Source organism: Penaeus monodon, chromosome 15 (assembly GCF_015228065.2).
Source record: "Penaeus monodon isolate SGIC_2016 chromosome 15, NSTDA_Pmon_1, whole genome shotgun sequence".
NCBI lineage: Eukaryota > Metazoa > Arthropoda > Malacostraca > Decapoda > Penaeidae > Penaeus > Penaeus monodon.
Window position 1 is genome coordinate 40,375,453 of NC_051400.1, and position 346 is coordinate 40,375,798.

The window sequence follows — 346 nt, forward strand, 5'->3', positions numbered from 1 at the left end:
TAGTTTTTTCTAATTGCTCCTAATGTTATCCCCCCCCCCCCCACACACAGACACACCGCCCTCTTTTGACTCACAGCCCACACTGGAAACTAATAAACTAAAACTTCTCCAGATGGCATTTAAAGAATACACTTACACAAGTTAACAGCTTAATGACGTACTTCCTGCCTTTCAGATCAAGCGAAAAGGAAGTGAAAGAAGACCCCAGAGATCCTGCAGGAGGCATAGCAGGAGGGAGCGAAGAGGAAGACCCAGTAACCAATTCTGTTGTATAGGATATCTCTAAGCAAAGCGATTACCCTTCTCTACAACCCTGATATATGATACTTTTCCAAGCTTATAATTA

General features: G+C 42.8%; 1 protein-coding gene across 1 annotated transcript in view; it reads left to right on the top strand.

Annotated features, from left to right (window-relative positions):
* Positions 1-346, top strand: part of LOC119582041 (organic cation transporter protein-like) — a gene marked incomplete at its 3' end in the record, with an annotated part of 33,146 nt that extends 32,800 nt beyond the window's left edge. Inside the window, 1 exon segment of the mRNA XM_037930280.1 lies at positions 176-346. Coding sequence (XP_037786208.1) covers positions 176-275 — 100 coding nt within the window.